At 31.1% G+C, this 22,695-nt stretch overlaps 2 protein-coding genes and 1 pseudogene across 4 annotated transcripts; 1 reads left to right on the top strand and 2 right to left on the bottom strand.

The window, feature by feature from the left end:
* Positions 1-292: 292 nt before the first annotated feature.
* On the top strand, positions 293-5,917 carry LOC132299563 (probable leucine-rich repeat receptor-like protein kinase At2g33170). Of its 3 annotated transcripts, XM_059796289.1 has the most exons (4): positions 294-537; positions 693-3,884; positions 4,009-4,104; positions 5,258-5,417. In XM_059796289.1, exons 2-4 carry the CDS (start codon positions 1,164-1,166, stop codon positions 5,273-5,275), a joined length of 2,835 nt encoding a protein of 944 aa, XP_059652272.1. In that variant the 5' UTR covers positions 294-537; positions 693-1,163; the 3' UTR covers positions 5,276-5,417. The 3 variants fall into 3 exon arrangements, with proteins under 3 accessions (XP_059652253.1, XP_059652272.1, XP_059652263.1); XM_059796270.1 differs by having other exon boundaries at positions 293-537; positions 693-4,104; positions 5,258-5,917; XM_059796280.1 differs by having other exon boundaries at positions 294-419; positions 693-4,104; positions 5,258-5,917.
* Positions 5,918-8,153: 2,236 nt separating this feature from the next.
* LOC132274119 (S-protein homolog 5-like) lies at positions 8,154-8,588 on the bottom strand. The gene has a single exon (XM_059775292.1). It carries the CDS (start codon positions 8,586-8,588, stop codon positions 8,154-8,156), a length of 435 nt encoding a protein of 144 aa, XP_059631275.1.
* Positions 8,589-9,212: 624 nt separating this feature from the next.
* Positions 9,213-13,872, bottom strand: LOC132274110 (probable 2-oxoglutarate-dependent dioxygenase AOP1; annotated as a pseudogene).
* Positions 13,873-22,695: the final 8,823 nt, after the last annotated feature.

Below are 22,695 nucleotides of genomic sequence, written 5' to 3'. Positions count from 1 at the left end.
TCTTTTTATTCTTTTTAGATGAAAATTAATAGTGAAAAATAAAATAAAAAAGAGAAATGGATGGAGGAAAATAATATATATATATATTATAAAAAAAAATTTACAGAGAAAGGAGTTTTCTGAGTGAGACATAAACGAGTCAACTTCACTTTCATCAAAAAAAAAAAAAAAAAAAAAGGTTCACTTTCATCGCATGGAATTCCGAGTACCTACCTTACCTACAACCTGTCCTAATCCTCAAAAAACCGAATTTTCTCGCTAAAAGGAACTTTTTCTGGCCTAGAATGTTCACACAAAGTAGAGACTACTAAGAAAGAGAGAAGTAAAAAGCATGTTTGTAAATTTGCCCATTTGAGCTTCATATGAAGAGCTCTCTCTTTGTTCACCCAAAGATTTTTCACCATTCAAGATGTGGGTTTGTATGTTACTTTGCTTCCTTTTTAAACTTTCCCAAATATTATAATCGCAGAAAATCTGGGATTCATTGTATTTGATTTCATCCTTTTTGGGTTTCAAAAGGGTTGCTCCATAGCAAAGGTTTGATTTTTTTTTTTTTTTTTTTTTTTTCAAAGAGAGCTTGCTTGTGGATTGAAAGATCCAAAATTCTTGGAAAATTTTGGAACTTGGATTTGTATCTATTTTGTCTTCTAATACTTGAACTCTTATGGTTTTTTCTTTGTCATCTTCTCAAGGAATGACTTGAATAATGCTGGTATTGCTGTTTTGGGTGCCTCTTTTTGGGGGAGTGAAGGACTCAAAAGGTATGTTAAGGCCTTGATCCTTGATGGGTTTTTGAATTTTGTGTTGTGGGATTCCTTTCACTTCCTTGTATTTGTCATTTCTGCAATACCCTTTAACCTTTTTAAAACTTCTGGATTGTTGGGTTTTAGGAAATTGATTGATTCATCACTTCTTTGAATCAATAAATAATTTGGACCCTTAAGACCCTTACTTCTTGGGTTCCTAGTCTTACAAATGATTGATTTCTCACTCTCTTGTTAATTATTGCCTTTTTTGGTGATTGGGTTTCTGAAAATTTAAACCTTCTTCTAGAAATGAGGGATTCCATATCTTATTGGTTGAGGCTATGATTGTTTTGACTTGTTGGAGTTGTTAACATATCAGTTTATGCTGTAAGTTTGATTTGGTGGAGGGTTACGGTGATGTCTGGGTTTTTCGAATCAATGAGAGGTTTGGTTTTAAGATTTACTGGGATTTTAGTTGTTGTTGCTCTAGTGTTTTGCACTTCGGAGGGGTTGAATTCGGAGGGGCTTTACCTCTTGGAGTTTAAGGGTGGCATTCAGGATAAATTTAACAATCTGGGAAATTGGAATTCCACTGATCAGACACCCTGTGGATGGAGTGGTGTGAATTGCACATCCGATTATGATCCGGTGGTCTGGTCACTTGACTTAAACTCCATGAATCTTTTGGGGACCTTAAGCCCAAGTATTGGTGGTCTGGTCTACCTAACTTATCTTGATGTTTCTTACAATGGGTTTACGGGCAGTATTCCCGGGGAGATTGGGAACTGCTCAAGACTGGAGATTCTTTATTTGAACAATAATCAGTTCAATGGACAAATTCCTGCTGAATTGGGTAATCTGTCTTGTTTAAAAGAGTTGAATTTGTGCAATAACAAGATCTCTGGCCCCATTCCGGAGGAGCTTGGAAAGCTTTCTTCACTGGTTGAATTGGTGGCTTTCACCAACAACCTCTCGGGTCCATTGCCTCGTTCTCTTGGAAATCTGAAGAGTTTGAGAAAATTTCGAGCAGGGCAGACTGAGATTTCTGGAAGCATACCCTCGGAAATAGGTGGTTGTGAGAGCTTGAAGTATCTTGGTCTTGCCCAAAGTAATTTAGAAGGGGATATACCCAAAGAGATTGGTCTGCTTGGGAGCTTGACAGATCTAATTCTTATGGATAATCAGCTGTCTGGTTTTGTCCCGAAGGAGCTCGGCAATTGTACGAATCTAGAGACCCTTGCTTTGTACCAGAACAGTCTTGTAGGAGAAATTCCTGTGGAGATTGGAAGCCTCAAGTTTCTGAAGAATTTATATCTATACAGGAATAAACTGAATGGAACAATTCCAAAGGAGATTGGGAATCTTTCTTTAGCTACAGAGATCGATTTCTCAGAGAACTTATTAACGGGAGAAATTCCAACAGAGTTTAGCCAAATAAAAGGTCTAGAATTACTCTACCTTTTCGATAACCATCTGACAGGGGTTATTCCAATAGAGCTTACAGGCTTGAAAAACTTGACAAAACTTGACCTCTCAATTAATAACCTCACAGGCTCTATACCATTCGGATTTCAGTATCTACCCAAAATGATCCAATTACAGCTTTTCAGCAATTCTCTGAGTGGTCGTATTCCTCAAGGGCTTGGAATTTACAGTGAACTATGGGTGGTTGATTTTTCAGACAACCACCTAACAGGAAGAATTCCTCCGTATATTTGTCGCCGTTCTAACTTGTTTTTGCTGAATCTGGGGTCCAATAAACTGTATGGATATATTCCTACTGGGATCACAAGCTGCAAAACAATGGTGCAGCTACGTCTCGATGGAAATATGTTGACTGGGAGCTTTCCTTCAGAGTTGTGCCAATTGGTGAACATTTCAGCTGTTGAACTGGGCCAGAACAATTTCAGCGGTCCTATTCCTCATGAGGTTGGGTATTGCCAAAAGTTGCAAAGGCTTGATCTCTCGAACAATTTCTTTTCTTCTAAGTTGCCAAGGGAGATTGGAAATCTGTCACAGTTGGTCAGTTTTAACATTTCATCTAACATGTTCACTGGATGGATTCCACTAGAAATTCTTAACTGTAAGATGCTTCAACGACTTGATCTGAGCCGAAACAGTTTTGTAGATGCTATACCAAATGAGCTTGGTGCCCTTTCACATTTGGAGCGTCTCATGCTTTCAGAAAATAAGTTTTCTGGAAATATACCAGCTGTATTGGGTAATCTTTCTCATCTGACGGAGTTGCAGATGGGTGGCAACTCCTTTTCTGGTGAGATACCATCAGAGTTGGGTGCTCTCACAAGCTTGCAAATTGCGATGAATCTTAGTTATAACAATCTCTCTGGCAGCATTCCTCCACAGTTGGGAAATCTTATTTTACTTGAATTCCTCCTGCTTAATAACAATCATTTGAGCGGTGAAATTCCGAGCTCATTTGAAAAATTGTCAAGTTTACAGGGGTGCAACTTCTCATATAATAACCTTACTGGGCCTCTACCTTCCATACCTTTGTTTCGGAATTTGGCTGTCAGTAGTTTTATTGGAAACAAAGGGCTTTGTGGCGGGCCTCTTGGGGATTGTGGTGGACCTTCATCTTCTAACTCAGTCCCACGTTCTGTGGATGGTGTGGATGCGCGTCGTAGTAAAATCATTATTGCAGTTGCATCTACTGTAGGTGGAGTTTCTCTTATTCTAATTGTAATTATTATATATTTCATGAGGCGTCCGGCTGAGGTGGTTGCTTCCTTGAATGATAAAGAGATACCCTTTCCCGCTTCGGATATTTATTTCCCTCCAAAGGAGGGGTTCACTTTCCAAGATCTGGTTGAGGCGACAAACAATTTTCATGACAGTTATGTTGTCGGAAGAGGTGCTGTTGGGACAGTTTACAAGGCTGTTATGGATTCTGGAGAAACAATTGCTGTTAAGAAGCTTGCATCTAACAGAGAGGGGAACAACATTGAAAGCGGCTTTCAAGCTGAGATTTCAACCCTGGGAAAGATTAGGCATTGCAACATTGTGAAGCTATATGGTTTTTGCTATTACCACGGTTCCAATCTGCTTCTTTATGAGTACATGGCCAGGGGCAGCTTGGGTGAATTGCTTCATGGGTCATCTTGTAGCTTGGAATGGCCGGTACGCTTTATGATTGCTCTTGGGACTGCTCATGGTCTTTCTTATTTACATCATGACTGCAAGCCAAAGATCATTCACCGTGATATAAAGTCTAACAATATTCTACTTGATGATAACTTTGAAGCTCATGTTGGTGATTTTGGTTTGGCAAAGATTATTGACATGCCTCAGTCAAAGTCAATGTCTGCAGTCGCAGGATCATACGGATACATTGCCCCTGGTATGCTCTCTCATTGGCACTTCCATTGCAGTATTTTATTTCTTTTCCTAGGTTCATCGTTGACATTATTGACTTATATATCAATACCATTGAATATTCTTTTATGAGGTATTTGATGGAGAAGTATCTCCTAACTGGAAATCCTTCTGACTCTACTTTGATGAGCCAGATTTTTAGAATATGTGAAGTCTTAAGACTCTTTTTTGTTCTTAGTACCATGATGGTTGAATGTTTTATAAGGTTCCTCTTAGATAAACACATGCCAGTATTCTTTCATTCCATGATATATTCAATGCCAAAAAATACCTAATTTTGTGCTTTCAAATGAGTTTTAGGAGTACACATGTAGTTATGGGGTTGAGTCATTATCAAGATTGGACATTTTGTATTAAGGTGGAGTTTTGGATTCTTCTTTATATTGAGCCTTTAATTTAGGTGTCATTTAGATGGTTGAGCGAGAATACAATGAATCAAAATTTATGCAAACATGAACTTTTAGTTTTTTGCACATACTACTGGCTGACATAACTTCACTTTATTTATTTATACATACATACATATATATATATATATATTTATTTATTCTGTTCCTTTTTCTTAATATGTTCTCTGTTATACTAGTTTCTAAAGAGTGTAGTTATTTTTTTTTATTAAGTATGCATATGCATTTAGATCTCCTCTGAAGTTTGAGCTGCTCTGTTGTATTTATGTCATATACAAAACATGGTGATGCTTCCATTTTTTATAGTGCTGGCATTCTGTCATGGCATTCTTCCTTACATTCGATGGATAATTCAATGTGTAATCCAGTTTCCATGACATCCATGAACTTACCCTAAATGAATTAATTTTCATATTACGAGTGATCCTCGTAATCACTTATGTGCCTTGAACAGCTTGGTGGAAATATCTCCACTGTTCACAGCTGTTACAAACTAAGGTCACCTTGTGTTGCTGGTTGCACATTGGTTTATGTTTTTTTTTTTTAGATTGAATATTGGACATGGAATCGTATATTTACAATAGGAAATATTTCAAAGTCGCACCCAATAATATAAATTTCTGGCTCATCACTGTCGGAATGCTTTGACAATTGAAAATTTTGAAATTTATTTCTTGTACTGACTAATGATTGGCCTTCTCTTGATGCCAGAATATGCATACACGATGAAGGTCACAGAAAAATGTGACATCTATAGCTATGGGGTGGTTCTGTTGGAGTTGCTAACGGGAAAAACTCCTGTACAGCCAGTAGATCAAGGAGGAGATCTTGTCACAGTTGTGAGGACTTATGTTCGAGACCATTCATTGTCGTCAGGGATACTTGACTGCCGATTAAGTTCCAAGGACGAGAGAACAATCAATCACATGATTACCATCTTAAAAATTGCTTTAATGTGCACGAGTATGTCCCCTTCCGGCCGGCCATCCATGCGGGAAGTTGTGCTGATGCTGATCGAGTCTAATGACCGAGAAGGGAACTTCATTTCATCTCCAGCTCATGATGATCTCCCTTTGTGCGATGATGCCTCATGAACGCATTTGACAATTCCCCAGGTTCATTAACACACATAATTACTTAATTGTATTATTTACCATTTAAATGATAAATATCATCATATACATCCATCTTTTCTTCTCAAATAAGATTTCATCAGTCATGTTCTAGTACAAAATTGATGTTACTCTCTCTTTCTCTCTCTCTCTCTCCCTCTTTTTTCATCCTTTTGAAATCAATACATAATAGTAGGAAAATAGAATGTACCTGTTGCAACAGAACTTCATTTGTATCTTAACCTCTCATGAAATATTAGTTCATGTAGCTGTTTGGCCATTTATTCTATATGATGATCTAAGATCGCTTATATTCTATCCATTTTCTGAATATTTATCTATTTTTGTTTCACAATTGAATTGATTATGAAATTCGATGTCATTCCTCTTGAGCAGCAGATTCCCCTGCTAGATTTTAGTTGCAGCTTATTGTATTTTCGTTTTAAATCATTGCTTCAGAAACCTTATAAATAAATAATTCACTGGCTATGAGATAATATATTGCATTTTAGCTCCCTTATTATTTTTTTTTTTTTGAGCAATTAAGGTGTTAACTAACTCATTTTCTTGCTCCTGTTAGGCTCTTTATTTAGCTGATTAGTGATAAAATTGCATCACGAAAAATATTTTTCGTCACTCTCATTGTAATGCAAATAAAGATTATAATCTTCTCCTGTTCCTATGTTTTAAAAGCTACCCACATTAGTAGACCTAAGTTCCAAAATTCCTTGAACAGCTTCCCAAAACACCAATAAGTTTATATATTGCTTTTGTCATTAAAGAGGACAATTAGTAAAATATTTTGAATTGTGATGAAACAGATTGGCTGTGTTTATTACTGCCCATGTTTTAATAATGGGAATTAAATTTTAATTTTAATTTTTAGGAGTATCTAAATATATATTTTTACTGGTGATTCGATATCTGTCTTCTGCATATTTTATTAGATGTGTGATACAAGTGTTAGAGATATAAATATAGATTGGAATGGTACTTTTGGAAGCTGAATATGTAGATTTGGAACTAAATGAAAACCTATAGCCTTGTGGTACTTTTGGTATGTTAGGATCTCTCTCTTTTATTATTTATTATTTTTTTTAATTTTTATTAAAAAGAAGATAACTAGATGAGTAGGAGAAGGTCTTAAGCAAAAGATATTGCAAAAATCAAGTAAAATAATAAAATTACCAAGATATAAACATTTTGAAACCATTAAGGTTTATTGTAATTTTAGAAAACATTATGGTCTAGAAAGACATTCTGTTAACTTCAAATCTCCGTCTCTCTCCATGTGTGTGTGTGTGAGAGTGCTTAGCCAGCTTTTAGTCTGTATCAAGAAGTTAGATCCTTAATTTGTTGCTGCTGCTGCTTCTTTTTCTTTCTTTCATTTTATTGGAAGTGCCATTTTGTGGTCCAGAAGAAGAAGTATGTACTGGATTGGGTTCAAGTTGGCTACTTGGGCCTTCAACCCGAGCCCAACTCAATCTCAGCCTTATATATAATTGGGCTTGGGTTAGTTATTCGGTTCTGGGGTTCAATAACTAACTCGCGCCCAATAATATAGCCATTTTTTGAAAAAAAAAATCTGGCAAAGTTACAATTTCATAAATGAAAACCACACATCTTCATTCTTCATCATTACAATCTAGAAAAGTTTTCTCCAGGTTCTGTAAGGGAAGCTCCTCACTGAATATATACTATCCCAATGCAATATATACTCTGAAAACCCCAAGCAATAATTTTTATTATATATATATATATATATATATATATATATATATATATATTATAGTATTAACATTTATATATACAAATTAAGGTTCAGTCAGTTTGATTTGGTCGTGTAGGATCCCAAACCAAAATTGAATCTGTAGTTACGATTACATTAAAAATAGAATCAAATCAAATCAAACCGTGAAACTGAAACCAAACGATTTCATTCTTGGATTCTGGGGTTCAATAACTCAAGCCTAATAATAAAGTCTTTTTTTTTTTTTTTAATCTGACAAAGTATAATTCCATAAATGAATATCAAACATCTTCATCATTACAATCTAGACAAGCTTTCTCGTCAAATTATTATTATTTTTTTAATCTGGCAAAAGTACAATTTCATAAATAAAAATCAAACGTCTTCAGCATTACAATCTAGCCAAGCTGTCTCCGGGTTCGGTAGGGGAAGCTCCTCACAGAATATATACTACACTGAAAACCCCAATCTTAAAGTAAAATATATACTTACCCTTAATACTTAAAAGCTTTAAGGTAAACTATTAATTTTTATTATGTATATATATATATATATATATATTTATATATAATATATACATTTATATAGACAACTGTTCAATCAGTTTGGTTTGGTCTGTAGGACCCCTAACCATAACCGAAATAGTACTACTTAGTTTCTGGAATTAGAAGGGAATCAAATCGTTAAAAAACCACTCGAACCAAACTGACCGGTCTGGTTTACCCACCAATTTTTTCGTGTATTCCTAAATAAATTTATGCCTTACACATATAGTGTTGTCATTGGCCTCGGCGCCATATATACAGATTTGTGGCCTCGTAACATCAACGTAGCAAGTTCCATAGCACCTCTTTTCATCCCTGTTTGCATCATAGGCGTCCACAAACTCATCATTGTTCATCCATTTCATGTTACAGTAATAGAGCGTGGTGAGCATGAAATTGGGCTCGAAACTCCACTCGTAGTAAGCTTTAGAAGGTATGACATGGGTGCCCAGATCGTCATTCTTGGATTTGCAGTGAATGGTGAGGTTTGTACCAAACCCTAACACATTGGTAATGCGAACAGTCGTTTTTCCGGACACGATCGATGCTTCCCATAGAACTATATACAACAATGCGATGACTATGATCTTTTGCAGATAATGGTGTTGTTTGTAGTAGGCAAATGAAGAACTCATGCTATATAAAGTGGTTTGGTTTTTTTTTTGTTTTGTTGAAGTGAAATGGAGATTTGGGTAGAAGAGAATGTGTCTTATTTAAATAGGGTTTTAGAGGTGAATAGAAGTCCTCTCAATAGAAGCTAGCTTTTGGCCCTAAAAGAAATTAGGGTGAATTGGGTGATTCAACGGTAAGAACGCATTTACGCAAATTCCAAGCATATACAATGGAGAGAAAATAGATTGAAGGCCACACACATTAATAAAAACAACACAATAATAATATTTTGTTTAAATCACTCGCCGTTACCGGTGTATAATAACCTCTCATCTCTCAAAGGAGACTGTGGAGGGAGTCGAGTCTCGTAGTGGCATTTGTAGGCCATTCATTGGTAATTGCCATGTAAGATAGGAGGGGGTATTGTAATATGTGTCTGGTGATAAATTACGGAGATAAATTATGGAGTGTTTTAAGATACCCGAAACTACCATCATCAATTAAAAAAAAAAAAAAAAAAAAACCAACAAATACATGCCTTATTTATATGTAAAACGATTTGAAGGCTGAAGAGTCTAATGACAGCAGTGCCCTATTCATATTCAAAAATTAGAAGAAAAATAGATTAAAAGTATTTTTTCATCATCTCAAACACCACAAAAAAGTTTTAGGCCAGATTCATGAACATTTTGTCCTTTCTCTGTTTTTAAGAATCTGAGATATTCCAAATATTTGTAGGGCTTGAAGTGTAAGGTGTGTTCTTCATCCACTAGCTCGGTTGGGACTTTTACAATGTAGCCTTCTTTTGGGGTCACAAACAGCCCCAATGAGTACCCCTTTTCATTTTCAGTCATCACAACCCAATGAAGCGGAGCATGCACATGCCCATTTGTCCATGCCCACATAATTATAGAATTTAGAGTTTTAAGAAATGTCATGATCTTGGTGTCAACATGCAAGTGGAGCAAGTGAAGAGACTAACGTGGAAAGAATCTCCGGGCATGACAATGAAATTGTCCGGCGAGAATTTCACAGTGATCCACTTTCCGTCTTTGTTTTGCACCTCTAATCCATCTACCTGATTAAGCTGATGCAATATGGTCAAAAAGTTGGGATCAGTGTGGGGTGTCATCATAAGCTTGCTCTCCATAGTTTTGGGACCTTTATACTTCATGACTCGAAGAGTGTATTGGGTCGAATCTGTGTGTTCCTCAATGTATTTCTCAACGCCAAAGCTCTCCAAAATCATCCTCCTGATCGTTTGATCTAATTTAGATACTTGCTTTGAGAAGGACGGTACTGTTTTTCTGCCAAATGAAGAGTGTCTGGTCAAAACTAATCTTCTTGTTTTTGTTCAGATAAATAACTCATTTGACTTTTTACACTTCTTAAAAGACGGTTTCAATTCAGCGAGAGCTCATGCCTCTTGTCATGAGAGAGTTGTCATAGTAGCAGTACTCTTTATTTTAAACTCGGGTTCCTAAAAAAAAGTTGTCAACAAATTCAATTTTCAAGATTCTTATATAGATTAACGAGGTTAGGCTTAATTACACACAATGATCGAAATATGGTTTAATATCACCCAAGTTAGGTGTATAACTATCATTTCCCGCGACCTGTGCAATTGAAATACAACTGATATAAAGGAGATCATTGTTAATGGATTATTACTGTTTTTTGTGAAGACGAAATCTTATTTGGCAGATCCATTATTAAAAGACATGTGAAAGGAACTAGTATTCAAGACCAAATCTAATTTGACAAATTCACTATCGAAAGACATGTGAAGGGACCTTGCGTCCGAAACAACTAAAGGAATTAGATTTATTTTATTTTATTTTATTTATTTATTTATTCAAACTAAAGGAATTAGATTTAAAGCATGTAACCAATAATGTTGTAATTATGGGAACCCAACCCAGTGATATATCTCCTAGCGGGTTCAATGGAAAAACAGAACTCTAGAAAATATATTTTTGTAACATTTCTAACTTATACATTTAATATATTTACATATATTGATATACGTGCTTGAATACATGACTACATGAGTTCATAGAGGGTGTCACTCTATGGACATACAGATTATTATTGGTCTTTCAATAAAGGTTTTAATATGTTGTATGTGTAGACAAGGACTTTAGAGTCAGTGACGGGTGATGCTCCTGGTCGCGGGTGATGCTCCTGGTCGACAGGAATTCATTCACTTGCCTTTGATATTCAAGTGGCGCTTCAGAGATTTTCATTATCTCGACTTAGCCATGTTCATAGAAATGGCAATGAAGTTGCTTACGCTATTGCGAAACTTTCCAGAGATTTCTTTCCTCAGGATATGGCTCTTGTTCATCTTCCAGGGGATATTCTGGATTTGGCAGCTAAGGATTGTATGTCTTGCTAGTTGCTGTTTGCAAGGTTAAAAAAAAAAAAAAAAGAAGGGGAGGAGATTCTCGAACGAGGAAAATGATCCAATGACTTCGAAAGAATTGAACGAGGAGCCATATGAGGTGAAAATCTCATGTACAGTTCTATAGAGTGATAGTAAGGGTGACTTATTTGTTAACTTTTCCATTATCACCCCAAAAAAACCAAACTCTGCCTTACGTAAAGTTGCCAGAGTATCATCCTACAAATCCATCGTTCACTTAGTTGTTCAGGGGAAAATCTTTATGAAATCGATGCTGTTGGATTGAAGGCTTGACCCCGGTAACTTTGGAGTCATGGAGAGAAAATGGTAACGGTGAAGGTTGTAGGTGGGGAGAGAAGACGGTGATGGAAATTAGGATGTGTTTGGTACAATGAAAAAGAAAATAAAAGATTGCATTAGTTAGAGGAGAAAAAAAAAGAAATGAGATGATAGTGTTAATCACTTATCATGTTATAAGTGTTTGGTTGATTTACTGGTTGATTAATAAAAGAAAAGGAAAAAGAATGGATGGTAATCATATTTAGGGAAAGAAAGAAAATAAAATTATTTTAATGAATTTACACCACCTTTTTCATAAATTTTGTTTATTATAAAAATAAGGGTAAATTTGGTATTAACAAATTAAGTTTCATTAAAACTACTAGTCTTTCCTTCCATTTTCTTTCTTTTCGGGGGAATAACAAAACCTTCCATTCCCTTTCTTCTCCTTCCAAAATTTTATACCAAATCTAAAAAACAATATCCCCCATTTCTATCCTTTTTTTTTTCCTTTCATTTTTTTCAAACCAAACTACCCTTATATTGGGTGGAGAGAGAAACGAAGAGACTCATATAGGGGTAATATACTAAATTAGTTTACAAAAATTTTTCTTTATTTTATTCTTATAAAGTCAAGGGCATAAATGACATTTCCATCCTATTTTGGATGTCCATTACTCCACTACCCTCAATATTGGGGTCAAGTGTAATTAGACTATGTTTTGATTGGTATATGTAATTAATCCAAACTTCAAAAGTTGTGAGTGTAACTAAAAACATCTTTGACGTAACCAACAACAAAAAGAGTAGTGATATTTATACTAATTTGTTGCAGTGAATAATTACCTAGCATAATGTTTCGGTCTCATTTCCTTATTTGTTGCACAAATAAGTAAATAACCAATAAAAAAAAGTAAGGTTGATTAGCTATTTATGATACTTTTACCGATTTGTTATCGTCAATTATCACACCTACTTCTTGAATTGGTTATTTGTGCAACAAATAAGGAAATGAGATCATCCATTTATTTATATTGTGCATAAATAACCAATCAAAAATATCATAAATATTTGGTTAAGTAATTCACTGTAACATATCGGAAGAGGTATCACTGCTCAAACAAAAATGACGGCAATAACAACAAAAACTAATTAAATTAACTTACCCAAAGCTGGGATTTCCTTCTGGCCACAAGCGATTAGTGAAGCTTATGAGTTTTTCGGGGATGAGTACATCTTCCATAGCCAGGATCTCCATGCGTGCCATTTGTGACTGCCCAGTATAGCCACCGAAGGGCTTCTTAGAAGAGAATCCCGATTTTGTTTGCAAAGGAAGTTCAAATATCTCTTCTATTGCACCAAGCATCCCTTTTCAAAGCTCAAAAGAAACTTTGTTGAACAATGCCTGGAAGATACCGTATTCTTGAAGTGCTTGCTGAACTCGGTCTCTCACCGAGTCCCACTCAGAAAAGCCTCGCTTTAGATATGAGAAATCTATGACAGGAAGGTTGAAAAGAGCTTCTGAGCCCTTTTCTTTTTCTTTCTTTGGCAGTGAGGGGCTGAAGCAGCTAAAAGATGTTCTATAGCAAATGTATATATAATTTTTACTGCTAAAATTTGAAAAACTCCTGATATAATATAAACTACCACATTACCCCCATTCCGTTATAGACCCATTAAGTGTCTGCAAAATGACAACAATGCTCTTGATAATATATTACTCCCATATTAATAGCCCATTATTTCATTTTTTGCTGTCCCGTTTTAATTGTCACATTTAAAAAATTAATACACTACTTTTTATTACATTTTTAATTTACCCCTAAAAGATTAAACTAATTAAAATTTCAAAATAAGTGGACCTCATTTTCCATACTACTACTTTTGAAACCCAAAAATAAGTGGACCCCATCAAAAATCAATACCCTACTTTTTAGGGAAGGACAAATTTCAAAATGTATTTTTTTGCCAACCCAATAATATGATAAAAGTTATTGTTTTAAAAAATGTGAAATGTGAAATTGGACTATTATTAAGGGATAGAGGGAGTAGTTAAATGTGTTCTTTTTAAAATGACAGCTATATCCTCTGTAGGGTTCATGAACGATGTCGTTTGGCAAACTTTCTTTTTTTTTTTTTTTCTTTGTTTTTTTTTTCACTGCCATAATAGCCCGAAAAGCACCACCAATGTGCATATATAGCAAGTGAGTGTATATATAATTATAATTATAGGAATTATATAATTTTAGTAATTATTATATAATTATAATAATTATAGCAATTATATAATTATAGGAATTATAGCAATTATAGGAATTATAGGAATTATATACATAATTATAGTACTTATAACAATTATATTGTAGCTAACTCATCGAGCAGTTCAAACACAGGCAATAACCTTCTTTCTTGCATATCAATTCAACCAAAATACTCTATGAATAGGTTCTGGTCATGCGCCATCCGATCCATGACCGATAGCATAGCTCCATAGCAGCACAATCCCATGCTCCGTCGCCGCAGTCGATGCCTTCATCAGTCTCAGCACGATCGCCGGCACGCATGTCTCGTCCTCGCAGATCGCTGTTCGGCCGATTAACAGATTGTGTGGTGGAAGAAGACATTTGGGCTTCGGTTGATTGCGGTTTAAGGCTTCAAACAAGGCACACAATGGCTGCGATTTAGGGTTTCAAATAATCAACTGGGGACTTTAATAGATCGATTAGGGCTTCAAATCATCAATTGGAGAATTCAATAGATTAATTAGGTTTCTGTTACTACTGCTATGGAGAATCCTCACATCACTTAAGAACACATTAATTTTAGACGGTCAACTAATAGAATGGAAAAGTGACTATATGATATATTTTTAAAAACATTAACGGGTATTATGATAATTTCTGTACTTGGGGGAGTTAAGAGATAATTTTTATAAATAAAAAGAGAGTTTTCAGATTTTAACCCTATTTTTTTATGCTTCATGTTGCGTGGGAATAACTGATATATATTAATGTACTGAAATCGATGCTTTAACATATTTGCATATAATATAAGTAAAATAATTTCGCTATGTTAGGAAAAATAATACTGTATTGTACTGACAAGATGCTTTAACTTATTTTTTTTTCTGGTTAATATTTTTAATGCATTGTCAACTTGTCAAAACAAAGTATCATATCTTGAACCAAACAATGGGAGACTTTAAAAAAAAAATTGCATTGCATTGGGATCAAATGTTAATTTTTTTTTTTTTTTTTGGTTAGATTCATTGTTTTAAAGAAGCATCCAATCTTAAACGAAACAAGGGGAATAGCTTGCATTAGAATCAAATAAATACTTGTATGTTTAAATGACAGATTGACAATTTATACTAAATTAAATCCAAAACGCTGAATTCATGACATCGGATAACATTTATTATATTTTATTTGTTTGTATTTAAATATAGTGTTAAGTGCGAAAAAATTCATGTAATATAAGTTATGTGCACAATACATCCCAACTTTTTAAAAAATTTAAAAAATGCATTTCAGTCTATAAAATTTTCAAAAAGTGTAAATAAATCAATTTGACCACTTTTTAAAAACCCTAATTTATCATTTTCTGTTCCTATTCCGCCCTTCTCTAAGGCTTTGTTTGGTTAGGCGGAAAAAGTTAGAAAAGAAAGGAAAGAGAAATTTTTTAAAATTTTTTAAAGTTTGGATAGATAGAAAGAGAATCGTAATGGAAAATTTAGTTTTCCGCGTGGAGTATTTTCCCTCAAAAAAATTTCGCGTGAAAGAATTGCCTATTTATTTGCAGTTCCTATTTTACCCCGCAGTTTAATAGTTGCAAAGTTCTCTCCAAAGGTAAATTCTTTCTCAATGTTTCTCTCGCAGCGCAAATTATACAGATATATATATATATATTTTTAATTATCTATTCTATATTGCAATTCTAGCCACTCATACTCCTAAATCATACTAAAATCAGATTTTTTTTTTAATTAAGGATACTATTTTAATGATTTCTTTTGCTCCAAATATATACCCAGTATTCAATATATATACATACATACATACATACATATATATATATATATATATATATATATATATATATATATATATATATACTACCCAGTATCCAAATCATACTAAAATTAAAATTTTTTATAATTAGGGATGCTTGTTTTTACTTCAACAACTCTCTAGTTCTTCTACTATTTAAATTTTGATGAAAATTTTTTGTTGCATGAATGTTTTATTGAATACCATATTGAACTTTTAATTTGGTATTTTAATGCAAGTCAATTCCATATGGATATGAATATATATATATATTAGGAAAAGGCACGCGCGATGCACGTGATGAATATTTTGTAACTTATAAAATTTTTGTCTTCATATTGATTAATAAAAATTTATTTTATATTAATAAATAAATACTGAAATATTTTGAAATTGGTGATAGAGTTTAAGTTTCCTAAATTAATAAATTCTTTTATATTTTTATATTAATACTGAAATATGTATATTTTATTTTTTATTAAATAATAATTTTTTTATTTTAATAGTGAAATATTTGAGTTTTGCAAAGTAACAAATTTTTTTAGGTAATTTGAATTTTATTAGGTAATTTGTAATTTGAATTTTATTAGATAATTTGAAATTTAGTATAATTTTTAATTTACAATAGAAATTCAATTATATTAATTTTTAATTAAATTTTAAAATAGAAATTCAATTATACTAATTATACATTAGATTGAAATTGATATAAAAATTTATTATATGGAGTTTGTGGTTTTTGGAAGACCTTAGGTTATATTTTATTTTCTTTAAATATGTAATTGGTGGTAGAATTTTATAGAAATTATTTTATTTTATTAAGATATATCTTTGTAAAATTAGATTTTCTTTTATTAAAAAACTCATAAAAAATAGATAAATACAAGTGTTATATACTTGTATGTGATAGAGTTATCTTTTTGTATTAATTAATAAATATTTTTTATATTAAAAAATAAATACTGCATTGTTCAAATTCTTTAACATTTATATTTTATTTATATGTATTATTATATTATTATATATTTTCTTTAAATATATCCTTGTCTAATGTGATAGAGTTATAGAAATTGTTTTATTTTCTTTAAATATATCCTTATTTAATTAGATTTTATTTTATTAGAAAACTTATAATAAATAGATAAATACAGGTTGTATGTGATAGAGTTTTAAAGAAAATAAAATACTTAATTTGTGGTAAAGTTTTGGTAATTTGTGTTAGAGTTTTATAAAAATTATTTAAATATATCCTTATCTAATGCGATAGAGTTTCATTGCAAATAAAATAGGTAATTTGTGGTAAATTATTTATTTTCTTTAAATATATATATCCTTGTCTAATAATATATATATTTTTTTTATTAAAAACTCATAATAAAAGATAATTTGTGGTAGAGTTTTAGAAAAATTATTTTATTTTTTATACCAGTTATTAAATATTTTTTATATTAATAATTCTTGTCTAGTTATATTATATTTTGTTAAAAAATTCATAATAAATACATAAATAGGTAATTTTTATTAGAATTTTATATAAACTCTTTTTTTAAAAAAAATTATTTTCTTTAAATATATCGTTGTCTAATTAGATTTCCTTCATAAAAAAACTCACAATAAATAGATAAAAACAAGTTATATGTGATAGAATTTTAAAGAAAATAAAATAGATAATTTGTGGTACAATTTTATAGAAATTATTATATTTTCTGGAAATGTATTTATAATAAATAAATAAATAGGTAATTTGTGTTACAGTTTAATTCAAATTCTTTAAAAAACACTTTTTATATCAATTAATAAATATTTTTTTATATTAATAATTCTTGTCTAATTAGATTACATTTTCTTAAAAAAACTCATATTAAATAGATAAAAAAGTAATTTGTGTTAGAGTTTTATAGAAACTCTTTCCAAACATCTTTTTATATTAATTAATAAATATTTTTTTATCTTAATAATGTTTGTCTAATTAGATTTTCTTTTATTAAAAAAACTCATAATAAATAAATAAATAGGTAATTTGTGATATAATTTTATAGAAACTCTTTTAAAAACTCTTTTTAGATCAATTAATAAATAATTATTTATATTAATAATACTTGTCTAATTAGATCTCCTTTTATTAAATAAACACTTAATAAATATATAAATAGAAAATTTGAGTTAAAATCTTATAGAAACTCTTTAAATATTATATCTTTGTCTATTGTGATAGAGTTTTATTGAAAATAAAATTTGTGATTTGTGATAGAGTTTTATAAAAATTATTTTATTTTCTTTAAATATATCATTGTTTAATTAGATTTATTTTTATTAAGAAACTCATAATAAAAGCTAATTTATGGTAGAATTTTAGAAAATTTATTTTATTTTATATATCAATTAATGAATATTTTATATATTAATAATTCTAGTCTAATTAGATTTTCTTTTTTTAAAAAATTCATAATAATAAATAGATTAATAGATTAACTTAAATTTTATTAGATAAATTTTAGAGTTTGATTGACATTTTTTTTTTTATATATAAAAAATCTTTGCATATCAATTAATAAATATTTTTTTTATAAAAATAGATAGTTAAATACAGAAACTCTTTGCACATATAATAATATTATAGATAAAAACTTTTTTTATATCAATTAATAAATATTTTTTTATATATATAAATAAATACTTAAACACCTTGGCACAACTTCTGTATCTTACTCAGAAAATTAGGTTTTCTTTTATTAAAAAATTGATAATAATAAACAGGTTAATTTGAATTTTAGTACGTAAATTTTAGAGTTTTATAGAAGTTTTTTTTTTCTATAAAAACTCTTTTCATATCAATTAATAAATATTTTTTATATAAATAAATAAATACTGAAATACTAAAACTCATTCCACATTTAATAAATATTTTTTAAATAAATAAATAAATACTGAAACTTTAGATTTAATTTTATTAAAAAATTCATAATAATAAATAGATAAATAGGTTAATTTGAATTTTATTAGGTAGTTTTGAGAGTTTTACAGAGTTTTTTTTTTTCTTTTATTTATTTATTTTTTTTATAAAAACTTTTTTCATATCAATTAATAAATTTTTTTTATATAAATAAATAAATACCGAAATACTGAAACTCTTTTTGTATTAGTTAATAAATAAATTTTATATTAATAATACTTGTTTAATTAGGTTTCTTTTTATTAAAAAACTCATAATAAATGGATAAACAGTTAATTTGTGTTAGAGTTTTATAGAAACTCTATTGATAGAGTTTTATGGAAAATAAAATACATAATTTGTAATAGAGTTTTATAGAAATTATTTTATTTTTTTAAAATATATACTTGTCTAATTAGAATTAATTTTATTAAGAAACTCATAGTAGAGTTATATAAAAATTATTTTCTTTTATATATCAATTAAAAAATATTTTTTATATTAATAATTCTTGTCCAATTAGATTGATTTTATTAAAAAATTAATAATAATAAATAGATAAATAGGTTAATTTAAATTTTATTATGTAGATTTTAGTGTTTTATCATATTATTTAATAAATATTTTTTTACATAAATCAATAAATACTAAAACTCTTTACACATCTAATAATAGTATAGATAAAAACTCTTTTTTATATCAATTAATAAATAATTTTTTATACAAATAAATAATAAATAAATATTGAAATACTCAAACTCTTTGACAATGCTTCTGTATTTTACTCTGGAATTCAACTCTTTTTATATCAATTAATAAATATTTTTTTATAAAAATTATTTTATTTTATATATCAATTAATAAATATTTTTTATATTAATAAATCTTGTCTAATTAGATTTTCTTTTATTAAAAATGGATAATAATAAATAGATAAATAGGTTAATTTAAATTTTATTATGTAGATTTTACTGTTTTATTGATTTTTTTTTTTTTTTTTTTTTTTTTTTTTTTTTTTTTTTTTTAGTAAAAACTCTTTTCATATCATTTAATAAATATTTTTTTGTATAAATAAATAATGAAACTCTTTACACATCTAATAATAATATAGATTAAAACTCTTTTTATATCAATTAATAAATATTTTTTAATATAAATAAATAAATACTGAAAACTCTTGGCAGAGCTTTTGTATTTTACTCTGAAATTCGACTCAATTAATAAATATTTTTTATATAAATAAATAAATACTGAAATACTGAAACTCTTTGGCAGAGCTTCTGTATTTAACTCTGGAATTCTGAATTTATAGAATTCTGAATTTCTGTACCCCTTCCTTCTTCCTCCATGCCTCTATTTATAAGCTTCTTGGATGAATAGGATGATGACATGTGTCTTTTTCTGATAATGACATAATCATAATTGGGCGGGCAGGTTATATTGTGATAATTATCTATAAAAAATAACTAAAAATAAGAATTTTATATAGGATGTGATTGATTTTATTAGTTAATTTTTAGAGTTTTATAGAAACTATAATTATCCATAAAAAATAACTAAAAATAAGAGTTTTATATAGAATGCGATTGATTTTATTAGGTAATTTTTAAAGTTTTATAGAAACTATTTTTACAAAACTATTTTTATATCAATTAATAAATATTTTTTTATATAAATAAATAATAACTAAAAATAAGAGTTTTATATAGAATGTGATTGATTTTATTAGTTAATTTTTAGAGTTTTATAGAAACTATAATTATCCATAAAAAATAACTAAAAATAAGAGTTTTATATAGAATGTGATTGATTTTATTAGGTAATTTTTAAAATTTTGTAGAAACTATTTTTATATCAATTAATAAATATTTTTTTATATAAATAAATAAATACTGAAATACTGAAACACTTTGCACATTTAATAATAGTATAGATATAGATATAGATATAGTTATATGGTGAAATATTTAATTTTTTCTCTCAAATGGTAATTTTGGTATGTATTTTCTTTTCACTTTCATGCTATCCAACCTAACAAACTAATATTTTTTTATAATTTTCTTAGATAAATTTTCATATTAAGCAAATGCATGCTAGAAAATCATTTTTTTAGAAAATCATGTTAGTTTGGTTAGCTTGAATTAGCGAGCAAGGAAATAAAATTTTTTAAAAATTTTTAGCCATTTGGTTAGTGCAAAAATTTTAGTTTCACGTGAAAGTTATATCATTATATATTAATTTTATCTGGTACTCGTGTAAAATGTTTCTTAATACTCACAAAAGGAGGGTTTCCTTACACAAATTAATACTCCTAAACACTCTTTTACTCTTGAAATTAAAATTCTTTGTTACACTTATAAAACAAAATAAACTAATATAATAGCAGAGTCTTAATATAAAATGAGAACTTCCAACTGCCACAAAGGTATAAGAAACATAGTATGAAAATCCTACACTAACCCCACAACTGCCACCACCACTGGCCATTCAATTCAACCCCGTAGCCGGCAATGAAATCTTTATAGCCAAAGTTCGGTGCCGATCTATTGAGTTGACTCAGTGTGTCATCGAACAAAGCCACATCACAAAGCCACTTAACTTATCAGACTTAACTTTCTGATGATGGCGCGATACAATTGTAGGGACGGCGACGAGAGGTCAATGGAAGCGAGTAGATTCCGGCGAAGGATGAAGGAATGACAGCGAGGAAAAATTGAAGACGCGAGGATTGTCGACGACGATGAGTTTTGATTCGTTGTGGTAGAGAAGTATGTAGACGATGCGAGGCGGGTGTTAACCAGAGTTGGTCGGCGACGATGTGGATACGGTGGTGAGATAATTGCGTCAACCAGTGTCGGATCCTTAGAGCCCAGTCGCGCCGGCTGTGAATACTCACGGTCTGTTGGCAATACGAATCAAATTGCCTAAACTACATCTCAAAGTTTCCCTTGAGGTTACCCACAGTAGGAGGGAACCATTCAAATGCCGAAACAGAGCCGCCGCCATCGACCCCAATGTCCGAAACTACCAACCAGAAAATAACCCAAATTGGCCGCGCCATCCCCACACCAGAGACACTAGCTCCACCCCCACAACGGCGGCACAATCCTACACTATCCCCACACTTGCACCGGCGACACCATAGTCGGTGATGAAAAATTATGTTCGGTGCGGCAGCAGGAAGGGGGAGAGAATATGAAGAGAGAGAGAGAGTACACGGTAGAGAGAGAAAAAAAAATGTGGATATATTAGTGGTTTTTTTTTTTTTTTGAAATTACATTAATGTACATTACTTTTAGGGTTAATTTAGTATGCACTGTTGACAGCCAAATGAAACTTAGCCTTTTTTTCGACAATTACACCTCCTCGGTTGTTAAAATTAACAATGACACCCCTTTAATGGTCTGACATGATGTAAATTAACCTTAATGCCCTTGTGAATTAATTTATTTAAATAACGAATTTACAATTTTAACATTTACAAATATTTTAATGAACCAAAATATTTAGATACACGTACTCACATACACGCACATATACACCCTGTGATTGATCAACAATTTAGATTTCTCTCTCTCCTCACTGTAAATAAAAACCCATAAAATATTCAAGGGACTGCTTTTCTCATTCTTCACCTCAAGCTAATCATCATCATAAACCAGTCCAAATAATTGAAATCTGCGAGTGCGATTCAAGTTGTCAGGTGAGAAAGAAGAGTAGGTTTTTGAAGAGTACATGGAGAACGTGACAGAGGCAGAGGTGTTCTTCGCCGCTACGGGTGACGGAGGAGACCGCGGGTTTCAAGTGGCGATGAAGAAGAGGATTGAGTTGGATTGAGTGGGAGCGAGCTAAGTCAATCGTGGAGGGCGAGTTCTCACGATTGTGGTGGTGAGTCTTTGAGCTTTCGGTTGGGTAATTTGTAGAAGTACGTGGATTGAGAGCATGTGGCCGCCGGTTGGCTTATTTGGCTTAGCACCATCATCGGCGCTCTCATTAACCCCTTCACCACTACCAGCCACCTCTTGTGGAAGCCACAGCAGTCCAGATTCTTACTCTTCGCCGCCGACCTCTTCCTCGTACTACCCCCTGCACCCTCCACATACTCCTCGCCTTTAGCGGCTTATTAGGCCTCCCACCGCAAAACATAATTCATCATCGGCCATGGACGATCAGAAAGAGAGATGTTGGAATTTGGGGAGAGAATTGGTTGGAAGATGCAAAATGAGTAGGGAATTGGGGTTTGTCTTTCTAAGGGCATTTAAGTAATTTAGTAAGTATGATATTTTGTATTAAAAATTAATTAAATAATAAGGGGCAACTTAGATATTTCACATCCTTACAGGGGTGTCATTGTCCAAAAATAAGTTAAGTACTATCTGTCTGTCAATAAGACAAATTACCAGAGGTGTCACTGTAATTAACTGTTATTTTTATAAGGTGGCATTCTCTAATAGGGTTAGATTTGA

Source organism: Cornus florida, unplaced genomic scaffold (genome assembly GCF_030987335.1).
Source record: "Cornus florida cultivar Cherokee Brave unplaced genomic scaffold, ASM3098733v1 CherokeeBrave_3.0.0_Hap2_Chr01, whole genome shotgun sequence".
Classification (NCBI taxonomy): Eukaryota; Viridiplantae; Streptophyta; class Magnoliopsida; order Cornales; family Cornaceae; genus Cornus; species Cornus florida.
Note: the sequence above shows the minus strand (reverse complement) of the source record. Positions and strands in the feature narration are given on the sequence as shown.